Below are 19,403 nucleotides of genomic sequence, written 5' to 3' on the forward strand. Positions count from 1 at the left end.
TATCAATATGTACAGGAAGATGTTCAATATGTTTATATTTGAGTGCACTGGAGTCTTAGAATAGGATTTTAAAACATAAAAAAGTAACAGGAAATGCCAAATACCTCTTGTCAGCTCAGGATAGTTTGTCAAGTACTTCGAGTACTGAGCAGCCAGTACTATTCTTTTTTGTAACAGCCTGATATTAAAGCACTCAACTGAAAAGTAGGAATTCCAGGGTTCTTGGCCTCTTCAGTGTCCTGAACTGCAGATCCTGACCCCATGAGTCCAGATAAGTGGTTCTCACTATGCTCTGAAGCTGAAGATAGCAGTTTACCATTGTAGGGCCACAGAGAACACAAAGAAGCGGGGGCTCCAGAAACTCCTCATCCCCGGTTATTTTCTCAGTGTTTTTAGTGCTTCCCAATATACAGAAGGGGCCATGTGGACAATGTTTCTTTTAGTGTCCAAAATTAGAATGTATCTAAAACCAAACAAAACATGAGGGCTATATTCCCATCACCTACCTCCACCTAAAATTTACTGTGTCTGTGTGTCCCATTTTCTAGCTGTAAATTTTGTGAAGCATGTACTCAATGGAAATTTTAGCCTAATTGGAATTTAAGCTGCCTGAAAATAGCCCCAAGGCAGCACCAACAGAATTTAGGGGAGAATGTCTAGCTTCAGTGAATCTGTGCAAGTACACAGAGGCCTGGAATTCTTTTGCTGATGTGAGGAGCTGGGCAGGATGCAGAAATGCTGCAGCAGTTCAGATCCATCTCTTGTTCCCTTTCTGCTGCCTGAGCACAGGAAGAGAATGTGGCAGGATGGGCAAACATGTGTTTGGGAATGTGGTGCTCTATGCTGGCAACACAGAGCTTCAGAGGATATTACTTACATAGGAATAGAAGAGTGTGCCCTATTCATGCTTCAAAATTGTCAGTATGAAATATTGTGATTATCATTTTAGATTTGACATGTATAACTCTGAATTCTTAACGTAGTTTGAATATAACCTAAATTACTCTTCCTCTAACTATCTGGTAAGAATGAAATTCAGCTGTCACAGATAAGAGTAATGATATTTATTAATAGAATTATAATAGAACTTAAATGGGCATAGTACATCAGGACAGGAGATCACAGTCCTTAAGGGATTGATTTATCCTTGACTTCTATGAGCCTTTGTTATGATAATGACAGATATATATTCCCCAAATCCTTTTGGTCTTTCTGTGCCTTACCCTTTCATTTCTTTATTAACTCTTTTCCCTTGTCACTACATGTTCTTGTTAATTCAGATCAGGTTTTGCAACTTACATCATACTTTGTGCCTTTTTTACCAAATGATTTACTGAGTTCTCTGGCAGCTTATGTGCTTTCCCCTCTTTGCTGGACCTCCTGCCAGCGCTTCCAGAAGGGCCTGGGAGTGAGCTGCCACCAGCCAGACCCTGGTTTCCTTTGGAAAACCTGCACATGGGTTTCCTTTGTTCCTGCAACAGTCAAGGCAACCAACCTAATTAATCACTCCAAACCTTCATTAATAAACATAATTGTGGTAATTTGGGGTAAACATGTTGATGTTTTCTGGACTACTGAATATTTTATCTAATCATGTAATTTGGTTTTTTAGGTATTTACATTAACATGGCAAGTTATGGTGGCCCTGGTGCTACAGCTTTTCTGTTGTTGAAAATCCTTCACATTTCTAAAGTCAAGATGTATGTTTAGCTGAATAGTCATGGGCATGGGTGGTTAGCTCACAGTTAGTAAACACTGACCATCATGATAAAGTCGATTGCAGCCTCCTTATCAGAGTAAATGAAAAAGCTGTTTATAGGTAGTAATGTCTTTAGGGATATAAACAAGAGCAAAATATATAAGATAATGTAGATTATCAGCTGTAAAAATAGCTATAAGACTGTTAGAAGGCTATAAGAAAAGCTATGAAGTACAGAACATTTTTCATGAGCTTATTTTAACATAGGAAAGCAGTTGTTTGAGATTTTTTCCTGAAACAAAATATACTACTGTAGGATGTAGCTACTTCCTTGTACTTCGTTCAGTATAAGTATGTCTTGAAACATCATGTACTCTTTCTTGGGACTAGATATATATGAAATATCAGCAGCATAATTTTGCTCATGTGCTGGGCTCTGAACTCAGATGCAATAAATATTCAGCAGGGTATCTAATAAATATTAGATACCCTGACTCTAGCTATACTTGTAGCAGCTATGAAAGATTAATTCATTGTTACGTTTCTGTTTAATGGAAGAGGCAAAATTTCTCCTGAAAATTTCAGGTTTCAGGTTTAGAAATTATAATTCTTACTATGCTTTTTAAGGAGTCCGTAAGACAAATTATCTGTATAGGGTTATATTTTTTAATGAAATCATTCTCTTTCAAAAGACCTGTCCAGCATCTTTCTTTGGGAGTACTTTCCTGTTTTTACCTTGTCATTTTAAAATACAGTTTGTTAACTGAACGTGCAGCAAATAACCTGCCTGCTGAAACTAAGGGCTTGCATATCATAATGGTTAAGTTTTGCAGATTTTACTGTATATTATGAATGTTATATAAGTTTTCTGTTTTGTCGATACTAAGATTTTAAATTATATTTTTACTGGAGGGAGTAATCGTTTTTTGAGGCAATTTCTAGTAGAATTCATTTATACAGCAATATTCCAAAAGAGCAAGGTTAAAGCAGCAACACAGAAATTCCAATTTCTGTCCCTTGCAGGTCCTTTCTTTTTTTTTTTTTTTAAGCCCGTATTTTCCTCTTACAAAATGTACCTACATTATTCATGAAGTTCAGTCTCCGCACCAGTGTGGAATCTGGAGGGTAAACTCAATAAGCAAGTTTGAAGTTCTAATCCTTGAAAAGCCAGTATGAATAACAGATGATATTAAGAGGGCACAGTAGATGGTACGTGTTCCAACAATTTCTGTAAATGTGATCTCATTGATTCTGTGTTTTTCCCTTTGTATTTGACAGACCACATTGATTTAGAAGATATCTTTGGCTTATAACCATTAGTGTTAGAAAGACAGAAAAATGTGCAAAAAAATTTGGGGTTGGTATGAAATGAAAGCCATTATCTATTTTATAAGCAAAGTAGGGATTTGCTAATAAAATGGATAATTTTATTTTTAATTACGTTTGTGCTGCAATTATCACACACTATATTATATAGATAATGTTCTTTTCTGAATTTCATTAATAGACTTTTCTCCAGCTACACTCTCTAGAAATTTAGAAAGGAAATTGTGACCAAGCCTACACTCTTAGAACACAGCAGGATCAGGATCATCTCTTTAAACAGATTTCCTGGACCTTCTTAGGAAGGAGAAGGAATGAGGAAGGCCTCAGTTCCAGCTCGCCATTTGCTTGCTCTTAACATGGCTAAAAGAGGTGTGACTTGAAATGCATTTTCAGGTCCTTGCATGACAGTCAATGGCAGTTGCCTGTGGAAGGGTGGAAGGACAGAAGAGGTGAAAGGCAATAATTCTTTGTTTTGAAACAATAATTAACTGTCACACGGCTGTGCTACCAGTGAGCTGGCTGCTGCAGTGGACTTCTAGTACAGTGATCAGCCCGTAAAAAGCTGGATAAAATGGAAGGAAGCTAAAAAGAAAGGAATTCTGACGAAGGAATTTGGACAAACATAAAGTAAACATGTCCTTTATTATGTATTATAGTGGATGAGACACTCTATAGACGGAAAAGAGCAGCTTCACGTTCACAAGCCTTGGTCCTTATGGAGGACTTCAACATCCACAAGATCTGTTGGAGGGACAACACAGCAGGGCAGATGCGTTCCTGGAATACATTGAGGATAACTTCCTTCTCCAAGTGCTAGAGATGCCATTGGGGAGATGCTCTATGATGGACTTTGTTCTCACCCAACAGGGTGGTGGGGAAGGTGAAGCTCAAGGTTAACCTGGGCTACAGTGTCCATGAAATGATGGAGTACAAGAGCCTTAGGGCAGGGAGGAGAATGCACAGCAAGGTCTGGTCTGGACTTGAGAGCAGACTTTGGTCTCTTCAGGGAACTGCTCAATGGAGTGGAGTGGGGTAGAACCCTGGAAGGAAGAGCAGCCCGATAGACATAGTTAATATTCAAAGATCACCTCTCCCAATCATGCATTCCAATGAAGAGGAACTCAACATGGCATCCATGTCAAGGGGCTTGGAATTAGATCTTTAAGGTCCCTTCCAACCCAAACCATTTTATGAGTCTGATTCTATTTTGTATCAGTAAGAAAATGAAGTTCATCTGGTGTTCTGTTTACTGAGCCAGCAGAAATCGCAGTGCTGAAGTTGATACCCTGTTGACTTGGAATGGGCCTATTTTATTTCATTTAATTTTTTTTTATGGTAAACATAGCTTTGTTACTTGACTCCTAAAGAGAGAGCTCCTCAGGATATACAGAGGAAGTGAAGGCTACATTCAGTAATGCTAATTGGTATTGAATTAAATCATCCAGTCATGCTAATGTGCAATATGAGGTAGAATTTGTGTTTTAAGTGCATAAAGGTAGCCAAGGAAGTTTGCCAAAAATAACGTGGGTGGTTTTTTGGGGTTTTTGTTTGTTTGTTTCTTTGTTTGTTTGTTTGTTTTGTCTAATTACAAGTCGCTTGAAAATAGTACCTTTTGTAAGTGAAAGTCCATTTGCATTTTGCATGCAGATACATTTCTCTGTGTTTATGCCTTCTGTGCCTTTTGTGGGGTTTTTTGCATGTTCTTGCTGTTTATGACCACTTTCACTACCCATACATAGGCATTTTTCTGTCCATATATTACAGGTAGTTGTCCACTTCCACTTGTACAATTTCTCAGCGTACCAGTGATAATGCAAAACAATTCACCAAAATACCATCCACAGAATTTCTGGTTTGGGTGGTTTGCCAGCTCAACCAAAATTCAAAGTTTCAGAAAGTTTCACCTTTTGCATTTCAGGATTATAATGATGAAATTCGCCAGGAGCAGCTGAGAGAACTTTCATATTTGAACGGTTCTGAGGATTCATCACGTGGACGGGGCATTCGAGGAAGAGGGATCCGTGTGCCACCTGCAGCTCCTTCAAGGTGAACTATTATGTTAATAGCTTTACAGAGTGTAAACACTAGTAAAAAAACCCTTGTTTAAAAAAAAATCTGGTCAGTAAACCAAAATATTTGTCTTGTGATAACCTATGTGGTCTATATTGTTCCAGATTTTGTGATCTACAGTTCACGGGGTACAGTGGGTGGCAACAACTGAGAGCAGATTATGAAGACAGGAAAAGGATATTTCTAAGAAAGAATACTTTTATGCTAATACTAAGGCAGTATGGTCAGTAGCATAAAATTCTCGGTCAAAATAATAGTATAGTCAGAGAAGGCCACATAGTCTAGGTGGAACTTTATTAGCCATATAATTACTTTTGATACATATTACAGCTGTACTGTGTATATACAAATATACCTATATACCTGGCATTCAGAGTCTTCCAAAAAGACAGCGCACCCAGGAGCATACTGCTCTGAAACAAAACTCACAGACTGCTGCCCTGATTTATCCCCTTTCTATTTCATCAAATGCTATAGATACAAGTCTTTTTAAACAGGAACAGCTTCTTCTGACTTACTAATTTGTACAACAAGGGAGATACAGCACAGGGGGAGATATAACCAGGAGGATGCTGAACCTCTTTCCATGCTTGTCTAAATGCTCTATTCTCTCTGTGCAGTGGGGGAAAGTAGAATCCCACACTACCAATCCTTTGTGCTGAACTAAATTAGGCAGGAAAAAGTTATTCCTCTGCTTTTATATTCTTCCTCTGCTTTGCCATGCAAGTTTCTGCTGTCCTGCACTATCTTCTGCCAAAGCATTTCCCCCACCTATCAATAAACATGAAAATGAGAGTGATGACTGCTCTTGTGAAATAGTTTGAGAGCAACAGAAGTTCCTCATTTTCTTAGTATTCTAGAACTGCTTTGGAGTAAGTCTGCAGGGCTGTGAATTACAATGATTCAGAAGTTTATTAGTACAAGCACCAAGAGGATCAGGTGCAAAAGACACTAGATGGTTTAAAAATAATGCCTTTCCATAATACGAGTTCTGCCTGAGATATTGCCTAAAAGTGCTTGACAATGTAGCTGCCAAAACCCCAGAGTTATATGATGCTTTAAATAGTAGTAAAAACGCGACAGCCTTTGAAATGGGGCAGCACATGCGTGTCTTCCCTCGTGCTCACCAGAGTGATCCTTCCTTTCTGCTCCCCGCAGGGGCCGTGGGGGTGCCATCCCTCCCCCGCTGCCGGGACGAGGAGCCCAGGCGCCCCGCGGAGCGCCGGTGGCGCGGGGAGCGCTGCCGGTGCCGCCGGTGGCCCGCGGCGTGCCCACCCCCCGCGCCCGGGGCGCGCCCTCCGTGCCCGGATACCGGCCGCCCCCGCCGCCCGCACACGAGGACTACGTAAGTAAATGCCTTTGTCGCAACGGGTGAGCCGAGCTCTGTGATCAACGCCGAGTTCTTCCGAGATGGAAGAGTCCGGCCCGGACGCTCCTCTGTCTCTAACGCTTTTCCCCTGCGGGTGAACGACAGTCTGGGTGATGCAGTGTGTCTGCAGCCTGTGCTGGGTGATGTGGGTTTGTAGCTTCGTCCGCAGCTTAGTTTTGGATATGAGAGATCACGCAGGATAGTTCTTGGGGTGTCACAAAAGAACTTTAGAGATATTCTAAAATTTGTTTTGTATACTCAGTCAGTTTTTATTGTAACCAAGTTCCTAAGAATAGCAGCTTATATCCTTTGTGAGAAAATGATGGGGGGGGGAAGGCGTGTTGTTGTTCCAAATCCTTTTTGTTACATATTTGTATTCAACACTGTGTTACAGATACATAACAAATAGAAATTCGGGTAGTTTTCATGAAAGCTGGTACAATGATGCATCTTTAGCCCAGAGCAGTACTAACTGACCGTCACCTTTCCTTATGAGGTGTTAAAAATAATTGTGCTGTACACATCAAAGCTTTCAAGTCATCCTCATTAAAGTTTCCTCCTGGAACTATCACCATAACAACAGCTATCCAAATAGAGAAGGTAGTGCTATCAAATATGATATCTGGATTTTTCCAGCCATAGCAAGTCCAAGAGAAAAATGACATCTGATCTATTCGCTAATCCTACCGCCAGGGAAAGGTGCGCTTTCATCCAATTAATAATCTTCCTAGAACAGAAGAAAAGAAAATGAAACAGACATTATTTTTGTTGTTGAAGCTTCACTCAACCATGTGTATTTGTAGCATAGTGACTAGATCATAGCCACTTCAAATTAAGGATGCACATTCTGTTAATTCTAAGAATTTCAACTGAGCAACAGCAGCAGAAAAGGAGGAGGGGGAATGTCACTCCTGTATTGTTTACCTCAACACAGTTTCCATTAATGAATGAGCTGAAAGTCCTGCTAAGAAATGGAATTTCAAAAGTACATGCTTCCTTGACAGACAGTGTATTATTGTCTGTTAGTGCCAAAATGTATGAGACCTTCCTTTCTGTGCAGATACAGAACCCTTGTAATGTAAGATTAGGATTATACTTGAAGTAATTTCTTTTTTTTCATTTACAGTAGTAGTAAATATCCTAGAGTATTAAACATCTTTTAGGGAAGATTTCTAGCACTTTTTCTTGATGGTAAATGTGGAAAGCAGGAGGGGAAATTGATGCAGCTGGATTATCAAGGTTAGGAAGGTGTTCAGCCAGTTCCCAATATTTTTGAAATGCCTGCACTCTGAGGAGCACAAAACATATACACAATTAAACGAGTAAGTTTAATTTGTGATACATTAGTCCAGTAAAAACAAACGTGTGTTTGTGGGTTTTTTCCCCCTTCACAGATAGCAGCTAAAAAAGATGCTGCCTTATAGGTCAAAAATTCACATGTTTTGGAGATCTTCCATCTCCTGTGTCCTTTCAACATCTATATTCCACAGCTAGGAGTATATGAGATTGCTGTCATGCACCAGTTTGCAATGAAAATTTCTTGTCATTTTATAAAAGTTTCTAAGTTTCTAATCTAAATAATTTTGGTATCTTATGGGCTGAGATAATAACTAGAACTCTGCGTTGGTAGAAGGAAAAGTTCATTGTCACATATCTGCATATAATATTGTAAATGACGTTCTAGGGAAAATGTTTTTATTTTTGTGGAAAGTAATCAAAAGAGTTTTTCTTCCCAAATAAACCCTATAATAAATCAGATACCTGGCTGGATACTAAAAGCAAGTGGATCTATTTGTTGACCTGCAACAAATGTTATGTGTAATTGTTCTTTACCCATTAATCCTACAGATGAAAATCTAATTTATAATGAATAATTTATCCAATTTACTTTTTTTTCCTGCTTCTAACCAACCCACAGGTGTATTAGAGTTTGTGTATGAGTTTATATTTTTCATTTTTGATTATAGTATTTCACACCATTTTTTTCTTACTATTTGCAAGCACCATTGATTTGATTAGTGGTACATATGAATGCACTGTCATTGATTGTGACATCCATATTCTGTGTTTTTCTTTGCTCTGTTGAAATATAGCCACTTAAATGTTGATCTGAAAATGAATTCAAGAAATAGAATTGAATACCTACAGCAGATTTTTAAAAAAAAAATGTTTAGACGGCATTTCCTGAAAAAAAATCTTTAGCCATTTGTTGAGCACTACTAATCAGAGATTGTCTTGACTGTCTGACCTTGAAACATCTAACTGTTTAAATCGGTTTGGATAAGCATTTAAAAGTTTGGATTATCCAATATATAAATATTTTGAGGTTTCCTAATGGCCTTTCTGAGAATCCATAAAAGCAGATGTCTGAAGGTTTCTCAGGAAAAATAAAGTCCTGTCATTGTGGTGAATATATTCATGTGCAACATTTTGAGTGTCAGACCTAGCCAGAGGGAAAAACATTTGGAACAACTTTCAGAAAAGAAGAAGGCTGGATCAAGAAGGAGTGACTCACCTCATGCCTTTTTCTTTACTTGCCTTTGAAACTTGCTTTACCTTCTTCACTTTAAAAGCAGTTCATTTGGTGTGAATTTGGATGGAGAGTGTAACTGGCAGCTGCCCTGCAGCTTCTGGGACCAAGAGGGGTGGTCTAGGGTTTGTGTCCTGGGCCTATTTGTGTTGTAACCACAGCCAACCACTAAGCCACACACAGGTGGTCTCTCCCCTGGCGAGACCAGGGAAAGATTCAGAAGTGTAAAAGTGGCAAAACTCTTGGGTTGAGACAAGATAGTTGTAGTTGGTTGGCCCTGGCTGGATGCCAGGCATCCACAAAAATGTCTCTCACTCCCCTCTGCAACTGGACAGGGGAGAGACAATGTAATAAAAGGTTTATGAGTTGAGGTAAAAACCAGGAGAGAAGTCACTCATCAAATACTATCAAGGGCAAAACAGACTCAGTTTGGGGATTTTAATTGAATTTATTACCAAGCAAACCGGAGCAGGATAATAAGAAGCAAAATAAGACCTTAAAAACACTTCTCCCCTATCTCCTTCCCAGCTCTGCCTCTTCCGCAGGCGCAGGGAGACAGGGAATGGGGTTTACAGTCAAGTTTCATCACAGGTTGTTTCTGCTGCTACTCATGAAAAAGAGTTCTACCTCTGCTCCAGCATGGGCTCCCCTCTCCACAGGTCTGCAGATTCCTGCTCCAGCTCAGGCCTCCCATCGGGTCACAGCCTCCTCTCAGGCATCCACCTGCTCCAGTGTGGGTCTCCTCCCAAGGCTGCAGGTGGATCTCTGCATCCTCTGGCCCTCCATGGGCTGCAGGGGCACAGCTGCCTCACCATGGGCTGCACCAGGGGCTGCAGGGGAATCTCAGCTCTGGCACCTGGAGCCCCTCCTGCCCCTCCTTCTGCTCAGACCTTGGAGTCTGCAGAGCTGTTCCTCTCTCACATGTTCTCACCCCACTCTTCTCTGGCCACAATTACATCTGAGCAATAACTTCTTTCTTTCTTTTTTTTTTTTTTTTTTCTCCTTCTTAAATATGTTATCACAGAGGGGTATCAACTATCAAGTCTGGTTGGCCCAGCCTTTGCCAGTGGTGGTTCTGTCCTGGAACTGGATGTGATTGACTCTGACAAACATGGGGAAGTCTTCTGGCAGCTTCTTACAGAAGCCACTCCTGTAGCCCCCCGCTCGCTACCAAAAGTTGGCCGCACAAACCCCATAGAACAGTTACATGAGTAGACACGGGTCTGGGTTGAGAACTGGCCAAATGGCAGATCCCAGAGGGTTGTGATCAGTGGCACAGGGTCTAGTTGGAGGCCTGTCACTGGTGGCGTCTGCCAAAGTTCAATATTGAGCCCGATATTGTTTAAGGTATTCATCAGAGACTTGGATGAAGGAGCAGAGGCATCCTCAGCAGTTTTGCTGATGACACAAAGCTGGGAGGAGTGGCTGATAGCCCAGAGGGCTGTGCAGCCCTTCAGAGGGTCCTTGGCAAGCTGGAGAGATGGGTAGAGGAGAACTGTCTGAAGCTCAGCAGAGGCAAATTCAGGGTCCTGCACCTGGGGAAGAACAATGCCAGGCACCAGCACAGTCTGGGGACCGATCTGCTGCAAAGCAGCTCTGTGGAGAGGGACCTGGGGGTCCTCTAAAGGCTGAGGTCCTGTTGGCAACTTGTGAAGCAGGCGATAGGCATGACGGATTGAGATTCATGATTTATACACAAGTGAAGAGTACTTCAGTAGATCTGCTGCTGTTGAGGCAATAAATAATAAAATAATAGAATCATAGAATAGTTTAAGTTGGAAGGCACTTTACAGATCATTTAGTTCCAGACCCCCTGCCATGAGCAGGTTCACCTCTCTAGACCAGATTGCTCAAATCCCCATCCAGCCTGACCTTCAACACTTGTACAGATGGGGCAACTTGACTGAGTAAAGGCAGTGTTCAGTTCAGTATGTTTTGATCTGAGCATCCAGACTTTTCACTCAAGATTAAAGCTAAGTTTTGGAAGGGTGCTTAGTCCAAATCTAAGCCAAAATTACTGTTTCTTTCTGATCCTGTTTTGGAGGGCATTTGACTCTTGATCTGTATTTTTTCCTTCTGAATCAGAAGCCAGGAATGAGCTGTCCAGTGATATTTTTCTTCACATTTTTTTAGAAGCTTTGATGAGCCTTGCTAAGAGGTCTGATGTGAGTTTTGAAGTGACTTATCACTTGTTCCCTTACAGCAGATGGAAAGAATTACCAAAACAGAATACATTTGGGACTAAAATACACATTGCTTTTGTATTTTACCTCCTTAAAAAAACCTTTAGAAACCTTACTTGCATTTTCACTCTTGGATAAAAAAGACGACTTTTGCACAGAAATCCATTCATCATAATATGAATACTTAGATGAGCTTCTTTCTTTTACAAACAAATACATAATTTGTTTGCAAGAAATAGGCTGGTCTGTTGAGACACTGGGAAGCTGGTGCAGCTCCTACGTCTAGGACAGCCAGATTAAAGAGCAATTTTAAATGCAAATGTTCTCTCTCACCTCTCATTTCACTGATCAAACCAACCAAATGCAGATTCTTGTTATCTTCTGGAATATGTGGAGAGAAGTGCTTTTACAAAATCACTGGAAAAGAGCCACACAATAAGATAGATTGTGCTTTTAATGTCATGCTGTTCTTCCTCTCATTTCAAATTATTTAATATGAAAGCAAATGCCATGTTTAACTGTTTATTCTAAGATCAATGGTCATTTACATTTTTCAGTAGTTTTCAAACAAACTGAAACAGCTATTCTCATGCTTATTCAGTGCCAACCTAGGCAATGAAAAGACTGATAATAAGAGGCATTTTTGTCACACTTCAGAATTTTGAAAAGAATAGTCAACATGTGCATATGACTGCAATCCACAAAATTGCAGTTGCGGAGGCTTTGCTTAATAGTTAAAATGGGAATTCTTAGTGCTTTTAAATCCATTCTGTCTTCCATTCCTGGATGTAGATGGAAACTGTTTATAAAGGTCTAAACTTCTTATTCATGGCCGGTTTGCTCCTGTGTTACTGCTTTAATAAATATATTAAAGTGAGCAATTGATACTTTTCAGTCCATGCCTATTATCACTGTGGGGCATTGTCAGTGAGAGTGAGGCCTGGACAACTAGGAAGACTTTTAAGGTTGTTCCAAACCTTAAAATAGTGAAAAATATTGGATATAGTAAGAGGTAACAGGGTTTACTTTGTTTTACTTTTTTTTCTAAACTGGTATTTCCAAATTTTAATATGAAGCACTTGTCTATTTCTGTGCCTTTTCTGGGTGAGAAAAAAAAATCAGTGAAGAATGTAGTGTGACTAAAGATCATTTGAATAAAGATAGAATTATAGACGTGGGAATCTGCATGGCTGAACGACATATTGATTAAAAATGATTGATTAGCTATTTATGCCCAAGGCACTTAGAATAAAAGCTAAGCTATATTCAGCTTGTACCTGCTGTGACTTGAAAAATCAAATTTTCTTTTTAGTGCAATAGCGATAAACAGGATAATGTTTATATTATTCGAAAGACCCTACTGAGGTTTAGAAGGATGCTGTGAATGGCAGCCTGATGAGGGTATAGTGGATTTCTCCAGATTTTGGATAATGTCGTCCATGAAAAGTATAAATATATTTATTGGGTAAAAGGTCCAGCAACATAAATACAGAGTTAAAGTAAGGGCAAGTTTTTAATGTTTTTCCAAGAACAGAATCCACAGTCAGCACTTGATCTTTAGTGTCTGGGAACCTACAGATCTAGAGCTTTTTGCTTACCTGTGCAAACTCAAGTTTGTATCTTATTCATAAAGATCTTGGACTGAATAAATAAGGCTTGCCTTATGAAACCAGAAGAACTGTCCTGAGAGCAGTGCAGTGCTAAAGTGAATACTGCTTTCAGACTCATCACTGCTATTAATTTCTCACATATTGATAATATGGTCTAAATCAGACTTTATTATATTATTTTCTTGATTTGAATTGATTTGTTTTGATTTGGTTGTCATAATCATAGTTATTCAACAGACTTCACTAATAAAACACATACAACTCTTACACCTATTTATTAATGTTGCAGAAATATTTTTTGTGGAGGATAAGTTCTTCTGTCATCCCCTTCATGCTGTCCTTACTTGGCAGAAATAATTCTCTCCTTGACATTAGTTACCAAGTTTTCAGATGAAACCTATTTTCTGTGCTAGACAGAGTATAAAAGAAAATGCTGATGCAGCTGCACATGTTTTAGAATTATAAATTATGTTATTACAAGTACAATGTAATAAATATTTATATTTGTTATACAGAGATCTAAGTGGAGGGCATGTTCTCCATTGATCATCCAGTCTGCATATGGTCCTTAAATATTCATAGTGTATGCGGTTGTATTCATAAGATCCTACATAAAAAATATCTGCAGTGTTATCCACAGAGGCAAATTTGTCTGCATCATGCAATGCACCATTTGATCTTTGAAAAATGTGATTGTTCAGGAGCCTTTTACCAGAAATGCATGTCTACTGTCGCTTAGCTCAGTCACAACTTCTCATTCAGTTTTTTATCTGATGGAGAGCAGTCTAGATTAGCACAAAATAACTCTATGGGCATTTGCAGGCTAAACACTATCAGTTGACTATCTCCACCCATGCTATCCTTTTCCAACAGGCTGAAAAGCAAAAAATCATTTTTTGGTTTTGGGGTTTTTTTTTTAACAAACTCATAGCAACTTAAAGAATTGCTCTTCAAGACTTGGGACAAGTCTAATTTGATTAGAATTATTTAGAGTTCAGTTACTCTGTGAATTCAGCTCAGTTAGAAGGAAGCCTTGGATTTTTTCTTTCAATTCTAAAAGTCACTTAACCAGATTTAGTACACTGAGGTACTAAAAACTGAACAATTTTTGACCTCAAGCTTCATCAGTTTCCAGGGAGACAGACACATCTGCCCTCAGTAAGTGCAGAGCTTTCAGCTGTACCAGACAACTACAGTAGCTTTGAGCTCTTTTTTTGGGAAGGGCTCTGGAGGGTAGGACACCATGGCACTTAACATCACACCAACATTGCCTCCAGCATACCTGTGGTACTTGTGCTTTTCAGTCTAGCCTTTGGTGAACTCAGTTTAGTGACTTTTTAAAAAGTGGATTTACAGAGGGTTCTTTATATCGATAGATTCCATGTACAAATGAAAGGAGTTTTGTAGTTTGTGTATTGTTTATTAAGAATTTGCATTGTAACTAAAATTTGGGCTTGATTAATATAGTAAAATGCACAGTTTAGGAATTATTTCATATTAATTGAAAACTTACATGGCTTGTTCCAAAATCGTATTCAAGTTTTACTGGAATTTAGGGCCATGTATTTAAAAAACACTTCCTGGTTTCAGAGCTTTCATCTGAGTTCATCTGTTTTTCTCTTTGATACATTTGTGATATTGTCATCTTGCAAAATATACTTCTGAATGAAACTGTAGAGATACATATTTAGCAATTGCACTTAAACTAAAATTAACTTAAACAGACTACAGTTCAGTTTCATTTACTGGTGATGGGCCTTTTAGCCAGTTGCCTATATCCATACAGTTATTGCTTACTCAGGAAAATGGAAGAATAGGAAATGTATCTAGTAAGTTAAAGGTCTGAACAGAAGCCTTATATGCCTGTATCTTTTTTTCCTCACTGTGTTTGTTGCGTTTGTAGCTCTAAATTTCAGTTATACAAAGGAAGGAGAAGGGTTATGCTGGATGAATTGTCTCATGGGTTGGCACAGAAGCACCTCCCAAGCAATATGCCTGTTCTTTCTGGGTATTTAAGGAAGGCTCAAGTATATATGTGAGCTTTTATTTTCATACATCTAGGAATGTATATATATATATATATATATATATATATATATACCCAGAGAGGATATTGTTATAGACAAAGCTGACTAAAGCTGTGCCTAAAACTCAGGATATCTGCTGATAAATCTGCAGATTCTTCCCAAGCAGCATCACACGAGTGTCTTGTTATCTACTGCTTTTGGAAGGAGGAGGTTTGACTCTCCAACTGTCTTAGTATTTCCAGTAAAATTTTGTGTCAGTATAAAGATATGTGCTTATACTCTGATACAGATATGTGTGTGTGTGTGTGTGTGTGTGCGTGTGTGTGTATATGTTATTTGTAGCTACATCACAGAAAAATGTGGTCCATTTCTTTCAGTCCATCTGTTTATAATAACTTGATGCTGCACAGAGCTTCTCTACAAGAAGCAACATGCATGAGGAACTGTGTTAGGAGTCAGTCTGAAGGATCAGTGACATAAAAATTAAAGCATTTATTTTCTTTCCTAACAATACATTTTGGGGAAAAAATTAAATATAGGAAGGAAAAAAGTATTAGCAAGTGTCCTAAAGGAGTAAGTTAAAAGAATAGTTTTACCTGTGCAATCAGATGGACTGGATGAAGGACACTTTTCCTTTCGTTTAGCAATGATGGTATTAATTGTTAAACAAAAGTGACTGGAATATTCATAGGAATACCTCTGTCATATAGGTAGACCAGTGCAGTTCTCAAATACGCTCATTTTTAAAACAATTTGACCAGGTATATTTTATCCAAGAGACAGATTTAGGGTACCTCTTTAAACTGTTGCAAAAACATTGTGAAAATTGATTTTGTTATGAAACACAGTACCTTGAGTTTGTCCTACAGGACTCTTAGAGAGGGCAACAATCACTAGAAGAGGGAGGTGCAGTATAAAAGCTCCAGGACAATAAAGTAAAAAACTAGAGATGACAAATGTTCTTTCTCCATACAGACATGTTTTTTTCATTATGAAATTATGGTTGCCTGCATTTTAATAGCTTTTAAAATCACTATAAGTGCTGTTACTCCTAGATACCTACTGTTGTTTTGTAGCTCTTGTTATGGTGTACAAATTTCTGGAGTGCCATATCTGAAGTCATACAGTGCAGTGGGGTTTTTTTTTCAGTGAAATTATGTAAGTAAATGCTTCTTACATAGCAGAATCGTAAGAACACAAGGACCCAAGCATGACCCTGTACTGCTTTGTGGAATAACATCAAACCACATTTAAATATTTCCTATTTTAAGAGTAGATAATTCCCTTTTTGTTACCTATTTTCAAAAAAAAAAATTTCAGAATTAATCTTGGTTTGGTTTGCTCTGTTTTTCTTGCCAAAATTGCTCATAAATGTGAAATCTTAACAAGTTTCTTTTTAGTTTTATTTAATTATAAATAACAATAAAAGAATAAGTGCTTATAAATGAAAATTAGTTCTAGAAATTGGGATTTGCAAGTATTTTGACACAACTGCACCACCTACGTAGATGATATGGAAATAAAGAGAAAATGTTATAAACAAATACAGATAATTCAAGTTTATGTAAATCAGACTGTAAGGGAGACGCAGAAGGGATCTCAGTTTCATTGCTAGTCAAATTTTGCCACATTTTGTGTGGACACTGCAGCTCAGAGAATGAGAAAAATAAAAATAAGAAGAAACAGAGAATCACTGAAATGCAGTTGTGGAGCCTGAGTGCATCTATCAAATAAATTAGAAACAGCAAAACTTTGGTCATTTTTCACTTTCCTTGAACAGCCATTTTACTTTCTTGCAAGGCCACCTTTCATGCAAACGCCCTAAACAAATAAATCCAAAAAGCCATTTGGAGCTTTTCTAACTTATTACTCTTGAGGTGCCAATATTACACATTGCCATTTTGTGAAAGCAACAAAAGTGGCTTGTTTGTGCTAAACATAGCACAAGGGGGGGGAGGGGGGGGGGAGGGGATGGGGGGAAGGTAATTTTCATTGAGTTTTATTCATTTTACTCGGGTTCCCATTGTTATTTGCAAAGGGGTAAAAAATCTCCCATGCAAATGATTTGTCTTGTATCTGCATAGTCCTATTGTGTATAGTTGTGATGTATATTTGCAGGTGAGGCTGCTACATTTGTAGCTGTAGCCAAGAAGTGTATGGCTGAATCAGTGCTTAGAATCATTAAGGTTGGAAAAGACCTCTGAAATCATCAAATCCAGTCTTTGACTGAACACTACCTGGTCAATGAAATCACAGTGCTGAGTGCCATAATCAGCTGTTTCTTGAACACTTTCAGGAACGCTGTCTCCGCCTCTCCCCTGAGCAGCCCCTTGCAATGCTTGACAACCCTTTCATTACGTGAACTGCTTCTGTTTCCATGCACAGTGCAGTATGAAGGGGACTGAGAGTGTTTTCCTTGTGCAGAATACATTGCAGTCCAGAGGCATCCACTTGAGTTGGGAGCATCAGGAATGAAATAGAGGAAAAACTGCAAGTCAGTGTCTCCCATCTTGGATGAATGATATCCCGGATTTTTTTTTTTTTATTAAAAAAAAAAAAAAAAAAAAAAAAAAAAAAAAAAAAAAAAAGTGAAGGAACTACTTTTATTCTAGTCTTCTAGATTTTTTTTTTTAAAGATTCAACCATTGCAGAGTGTCTACAGAAGTAACTTGCCTACCTCTCCTACAGCAGGCTCAGTTCTGGGAGCAGGACTTGTCTTCCTGCAAGCCAAACAATGTTGCCTAAGAGGAGAGGATCAAGGGTCATTCAATGCTCTTTTGTCATCCATTCCAACAGGACAGCTAAAGTGTACTAAACAGTACAGCACTGTGGGTACCATTCTTAATTTTCTAAGTTTTCCTGCTTTCAAGTTTTCATGAAAGTATCTTGGATGTCATCAATTCCTCTATGTTTCCTTTGTTTATCCAGGATCCAAAAATTTAAGATCCTAATTACACAAAATTTGCAAACAATGTAGGCTTCTAAGTCCTTAAATTACTTCTGAACAGAGGACTTAAATTCTAAAAAACTTAGATTATTTTTTCTGTGCTATTCATTTTGTAGAAAACTTACAGGGGAGCAAGGGGAAAATTATTTTAGCTTTAAAAAAAAAAAATCCTACCTGTCTGTTTTGACAAAGTCTATGACCTTTCTAGGAAGAAGGTAGACTACGGTGTTACAGAGAAGCAATACTGTTCTGATAGTCCTTGACTGAGGATGTTAAGGTGAAATGGAATTTTGAAAAAGACTTTAAAGGCCCTACTTTCTTTCCTCAGGACCTCAGTAGTTGTGTACAGAGTATATAGTCATTGGTTGTTTGTGTTGGAGGAAGGGAATTGTTACTAAGAACTAAGTTTCCACTCTTGAAAATGCCAAGTCATCTGTCCTTGATCATAATATTTGAGAATAAGAAAACAGGTCACTGAAATAAAGCCTGAGAAACTGTTTAACATTCTGTAGAACAGAAACAATTAATTAAACCTGACAGCTCTTAAAATAAATTTCCCAGCTTCAGTAACATAAGGCTTTTCCCTCTCCATTTGGGGCATAATCTCATTGAACAATTTACTTTAGAGCTGTGTATCTGTGTTGCCACAGTAAATATGAGTGTACAAATTTGTATGACTTAGGTGTTGAGCAGCTATGATATAAAATTTGAACATTATTTTGGGGAGGAAATTGCCTTTAAGAATTTTTCATGCATTTTCCATCCTCTCAAAATGATGCCTCCTGATGTAATAATTTGTTCTGTAAAGAACACTAGCTCTTCTAAAAGCACTGGTTAATTTTGCACTGTAAGTTTCATTACTGTAGGTTGTATTCTTGAACTGTCGTGAGATTTGCTGACCTTCTTCGAAAAATAAAATGAAAAATCCAAGCATATAGTTTGTTTCTAAGTTCAAAGCATTATGAACCAAATGCTTATTCAATTCTTGACATCTGCCTGATGCAGCCTACAATTTTATGATTGCTTTATAGTTTCCTTATTAAGGAAAAAAATTCTGAAAGTCATTGAAAAAATTCTGAAAAGAAAGCAAATGTTGCTGTAGCCTACTTCGTCCACTAAGAGGAAGAGAATATAGAGGTAAAGAAAATGAACATTAAATTAACAAAACCAGCAGGATTCTCAGGGTTGTTGTTTAATCCTCAGAGTGCTTAAGGCTGTATTTATATATGTTATCTATTTGGCTTTTGGCGATAAGGATAGTCACACTTCATATTGGCAGTGGGTCATGTAAGTGTGATTTCATCTCCTGAGTGGAGTTCAGAAGTGTAAACAGGAATAAGGAAATTAATACGGAATAAGGAAAAGCATACGTGAATGAATCACTGTTAATCCAAAGTGGCTGTTCTGAAAAAATAAGAAAAGTGAGAACAGTTGTATTTCTAGATATTTCCAAGAAAATTATTGCTGGTGGGCTGAAGCAGACTTTGGTAGCTGAGGTACTCCTAGTTGGGCCACCCAAGCAAATGTCCAAGAATGTTGCTATGTTGTCTTATTCTTCTCAGCAATAGGCTTAAAAACCTTAAGAACATCTGGGAGGAGCAGTAACAATTTTCAAGCCTGATGCAATCAGTAAGGAGTTACT

The 19,403-nt window shown here is 38.3% G+C and overlaps 1 protein-coding gene across 7 annotated transcripts in view; it reads left to right on the forward strand.

Annotated features, from left to right (window-relative positions):
• The window catches only part of KHDRBS2 (KH RNA binding domain containing, signal transduction associated 2), a 350,066-nt gene that overhangs the window by 213,410 nt on the left and 117,253 nt on the right, over positions 1-19,403 (forward strand). For all 7 annotated transcript variants that reach the window (XR_010720108.1, XR_010720110.1, XR_010720109.1 and 4 more), the window contains 2 exons: positions 4,944-5,071; positions 6,254-6,440. Coding sequence is in view for 1 of the 7 variants with exons in the window: in XM_066179734.1 (XP_066035831.1) it covers positions 4,944-5,071; positions 6,254-6,440 (315 nt within the window). In the remaining 6 variants the exon portion in view is untranslated. The remainder of the gene's footprint in view (positions 1-4,943; positions 5,072-6,253; positions 6,441-19,403) is intronic.

This window comes from Chamaea fasciata, unplaced genomic scaffold (genome assembly GCF_029207755.1).
Source record: "Chamaea fasciata isolate MVZ Bird 193981 ecotype frontalis unplaced genomic scaffold, bChaFas1.0.hap1 SCAF_3, whole genome shotgun sequence".
Lineage (NCBI taxonomy): Eukaryota > Metazoa > Chordata > Aves > Passeriformes > Sylviidae > Chamaea > Chamaea fasciata.